Source organism: Myotis davidii, unplaced genomic scaffold, assembly GCF_000327345.1.
Source record: "Myotis davidii unplaced genomic scaffold, ASM32734v1 scaffold102, whole genome shotgun sequence".
Taxonomy (NCBI): domain Eukaryota; kingdom Metazoa; phylum Chordata; class Mammalia; order Chiroptera; family Vespertilionidae; genus Myotis; species Myotis davidii.
This window is the reverse complement of record NW_006293778.1, coordinates 594541-599362: the sequence shown is the minus strand read 5'-3', so window position 1 is coordinate 599362 and position 4822 is coordinate 594541. Positions and strand designations below refer to the sequence as shown.

General features: G+C 37.8%; 1 protein-coding gene and 1 long non-coding RNA gene across 5 annotated transcripts in view; one reads left to right on the top strand and one right to left on the bottom strand.

Annotated features, from left to right (window-relative positions):
* The window catches only part of DCUN1D1 (defective in cullin neddylation 1 domain containing 1), a 33284-nt gene extending 29305 nt beyond the window's left edge, over positions 1–3979 (bottom strand). Inside the window, exon 1 of one of the 4 annotated variants that reach the window (XM_015566317.1) lies at positions 3799–3979. In XM_015566317.1, the coding sequence (XP_015421803.1) occupies positions 3799–3870 (72 nt within the window). In that variant the 5' untranslated portion in view covers positions 3871–3979. The remainder of the gene's footprint in view (positions 1–3798) is intronic. The other 3 variants (XM_015566315.1, XM_015566312.1, XM_015566313.1) reach the window with 3 other exon arrangements.
* The window catches only part of LOC107183698, a 13376-nt gene that overhangs the window by 2072 nt on the left and 6482 nt on the right, over positions 1–4822 (top strand). The window lies entirely within an intron of this gene.

Sequence of the window (4822 nt, the reverse complement as noted above, 5' to 3'; positions counted from 1 at the left end):
TAGAAAAATATCCTCAGCTGAGGATTAAAAAAAAATCAAAGTACAATAATGTTACTAACAAGAATTAAATGAGAGTTTTAAGTTCCATAAAGAACTTATGATGACTAAAACAACAGTCACGCAATATGTTTCATAAGAGAATAAATGATCCCTGAAAAAATGAAATCTCTTAATTCTAATATTTAGTAAATCCAGAAATATAAGAATCCAATGAATAATAAATAAGCCTCTAAATGTTTATTGAAATGAAAACTATAACAAAGGAATGTCAACTTATCTCTGCTGCTGAACACTATGTTCAGTGTTGAGGGTTGAAAAGTATATTACAAGAGTGCTTTTCTAAAGTTAAGTTCTTTTTTTAAAAAAATATATCTTACTGATTTTTTTACAGAGAGGAAGGAAGAGGGATAGAGAGTTAGAACCATTGATGTAGGGGAGCCCAGGGGATTGTCAAGGGCGGGGGGAGGGGGGGAGGACACATATGTAATACCTTTTGTAATACTTTAAGCAATAAAAAATAAAAAAATTAAAAAAAAGAAACATCGATGAGAGAGAAACATCGATCAGCTGCCTCCTGCACACTCCCTAATGGGGATATGCCCGCAACCCAGGTACATGCCCTTGACCGGAATCGAACCCGGGACCCTTCAGTACGGAGGCCAACGCTCTATCCACTGAGCCAAACCGGTTCCGACTAAAGCTAAGTTCTTTAGAAAAAACTCTTAAGTAAATCTCTTCCATTTTTGCAATGAAAACAAGCAGCCTAATCACCAATTAGGCACTAATTATATAAATGGGTTCCACATAGTGATAAAAGATGATTTAGGGACATTTTTTCCCTTCTGTTTTTGCTTTTTCTTAGGTGGGGGGTATACACCTAAAGTGACTAGGCAAACTAGATAGTCAGCAGGTTATTCAAGAGCTTGTTTGTGTCCACAAAGCAACTGAATCCTATTTGGAACTATTTCTCTTCTTCAAATGTCATGGCTAACACTATCACAGGATGAACAATACATACTGAAACTTAAAAGGGGGATTTCTCACAGATTTTTACTATGCTGGACCTAATCTCTGAGGCCACTTGACTTAAATGAGCTCAGCTGTTTTAAAACTTAAAAAGAAGGCCACTACTGCAATGAGTTTATTTTACATTCAACTGTTTTACTGTATGTACCAAAAGAGTTTTAATTTTTCAATTACTTAAATGTTTAAATGAGATAACTTGATTATGTATGGAAACAACTATTCAGTATAAGAAGAAACCAGAGTGAAACTAATAAAAAAATTCCACACCTATACGAAAAGGATGCTTGCTGAGTTTTTGTTGTTGTTTTTTTAAGAGGAAGGGGTACAGTGTGTAATGAGAGACCAAGCTTCTCATCCCTGCTCTGCCACATACTGGCTCTTTACCCTGGTCATAGCACTTAGAACTGATAAATATTCATTTCTATGTATGTTAAGAAAAAGTAGCAGTAACTACCTCACAAATTGGAATGGAGATTAAATAAAATAATGGTGGTAAATTAACCAGCAAACAGTATGTTCTCAATAAATGTTAATATCCTCCTTTCTCCCCAATGGCCCAGTTTTCAGCATGTAGCCATTAAACTATACACAAGCTACTATAACATATTCAAAAACAAGCTATGAAAGATATTTCTCTGCTGTTTTAACTAGGTAAACTCAACAGTCAACTAGTTTTTATTAAATATTGGACAGTCATTTTAAAGAGAACTCAAAACTCACAGAAGCTTCATGGTAAAGACAACTATAATATGGGTTTTGTCTTCAAAAACTGCTTTAAAAATAATTATTATAATATTGCAGTAGCACACTATGGGACAGCAGAAACAAGGCCCATCATACCACTCAATCCTTCAGTGGGTTCCCAATTCTCTTGGAATAAAAACCCAATAGCCTTTCAATGCCTACCCCCATGCCCATCTCCACTCCTCACTCAGACCTCATCTGCTCCAACGCCAATATGACACTGTATCGGGGAGAGGGAGCCCCATACAAACTGCTCCAGCAACACGATCTCAATGTTCCTCAAATCTCTCCCCACCGTGTTTCTGTGGGACTCACTCCTTCATCTCCTAGTCTGCTCAAAATTCACCTCACCAGTAGTGAAGACACCATTTTGCAACCCCACTTCCACTGCCCCCCTCCACTCTCAATTCCCCTCCCTAAAGGGGTTTTTCTCCCATAGCACTTACCACCTTCTAACATAGAAAGGAAGAAAAAGATATACGATGTTTATTATCTGTCTTTGCTGACTAAAATGTAGCTCTCACCAGAGCAGGGATTTTCAACTTTCAGTGAAACAAACTATACATATACATATATATACATATACATATACATATACATATACATATACATATATATACATATCCCCAGTGCCTGGAACAGTGCCTGGAACATAATAGGTATTTAATAATCATCAAAATTAAGGCCCTTCTTTAATTTACTTTTATATATATAGTCAAACAAATGTAAAACAAGTTCTTAAAGAGACAATCTTGAACAGGCCTATAGTCATTTGAATGTATAAACACTGGTATTTGTTCAAAACACAATCTTAAATTTTGAAGTCCACACATTTAAAAAAACTAAAAAACAGTAATTAACATCATTAACTATTCATTTAAATTTTGTTATTTAAAATATTCATTAATAATACTTGGGTTTTCATGTTTGAGTAATATATTTTATTTTCAAATCCAATTTTCAACCATTTCTAGCGATTTCATGTGAGTCAGAAGACTGTATCACAAACATTGGGGGAAATAGTAAGCCAGGAGAAAATAATTTCAATTCTACAACAAACAGTTTTGCAACCTTGATCCTCAAAACCTCATTGATCCTCAATTTCTTCTTTTGTGAAGGGGGAGTAAATAGATGATCTCTGAAGTCATTTTAGGTGTAAAAATTCTATGATACTGTGAATCAAAAATCTAGTAGGTTACACAGTCTACACACTTCTCACACCTCTAATAAAAATCATGAGGGTGGCTTAGTGATTGAGCTTCGACCTATGAACCCAGAGGTCACAGTTTGATTCCTAATCAGGGCACATATCCAGATCATGGGCTGGATTGCAGGCCCGATTCCCAGTGTGGGGTATGCATGAGGCAGCCAATCAATGATTATCTCTCATCATTGATGTTTCTCTTTTTTTCTCTCTCTTCCCTTCCTCTCTGAAATCAATGAAATATATAAATCATTATAACCAAAATTTTTATAGTTGAATGGAACTTTAGAAATCATCAAATCCAATTATGTCATCTTACAAATAAGAAAACCCAAAAATTCTGACCACTTTTTAAAAGATTTTTCAGGAGTAACAGAATATTGTCTACTTTCTGAATTATTTTTAAAGTTATCTGAACAATTCTTTTCTTATACAAAATATTTCGATTATCCCATCATTTAAACTTGTCCCCAAATTGACAACGTGTCCTAGCAGTGGGCTGCATTACACACACAGCAAAACAAAACACACACACACAAAACAAAATATATGAGTCCAAAAATTACATCGAGAAGCAGTTATAAGAAGTTTATAAGACAATTTTTAAGCAGAAAATTCTTATGGCCTAACTTCTAGTAGGACCCACGGTGATTGAGTTTCTAAACTAACTAGAGCACTTCAAGACAATTCTAGCGACATGATCTGAGTTCGGCCACAGAAGGGCCTTAAATTAGTAATATCTTGTCACTACTGGTATAATTAGATGAGTTATGGCTAAATTCCAAAACTAGCTATTTAATATTAACAAAAGGATAGAAGCTTACACGCTCCAATCCAAGCTGAACTCTCAGATGAAGCACACGAGAAACCGGAATTCCTGAACAGGTGATGCGCATCACCTAGACCGCGGCTCCCCACAGGATGCTGCCGACCCGGAGACCACCAAGAACAGAACACATTTCCATGCGCTCTCCGGGTTCACGGGGGTTACTGCTCATCTACAGGCCTAGAGTCTGGGAACCTGAGGAGTAATGTCTATGACAGTCATAATACCAAGAAACTAGAAACTGTCTAGACGCCCTAGAGACATAGGGCGGCGTAAGAAAACGCCAACAGATTGATGGGAACATATGACCTTTGAACACTGTAGTATCAATCCCAACACCGACCTGCACTTTATGACAAAGTTTTCTTGCAAGCATGGAACTTCCCCTAGGATATAAACCTTGAACATACGGCGAACTGAGCGACATATCTCATATACGACACCAAACTTTGGCCAAGTTGGAAGCTGGGGCTCGGTAAGTGTCATTCAGCAGAAATAAGACCAACTAAAAACAAAAGGCACTGGGCATTCCTTGAGCGCGCGCGCGCGCGCGCGCGCACACACACACACACACAGACACACGCACGCACCCTCCTCAAAGAGGCCTTTATGCTGCCCCTGAGCCCGCGGACAACAATATCATTTTTACTGTCTATTCATACAGCAACCTGCCTGGAATTCAACTCATGCTCAGACTTTTAGGCCAAGCAAGCATCGCTTCTGAAAAACAAAGGGAGTCCCACAGAGTCAGGTGCATCATCACCAGAATGTAAACATAACTTGACCACCACGTTAAACATGGGGTGTGTGTGTGTGTGTGTGTGTGTGTGTGTGTGTTTTCCCCCCCAAACAAAAAGAGAGAGAGAGAGAGGGGAATCACTTGACAAACTGTCTTTTAAAAAAATCTCAAGTGTTCTCTTTAACTGGCGTAATAAAGCAATCACTCCTCCCACCCGAAGCACATACAATATGGGCTCAAAGGCTAGCAAGTGTGCTTCTCCGCATTTCGTGAAATGAGAACA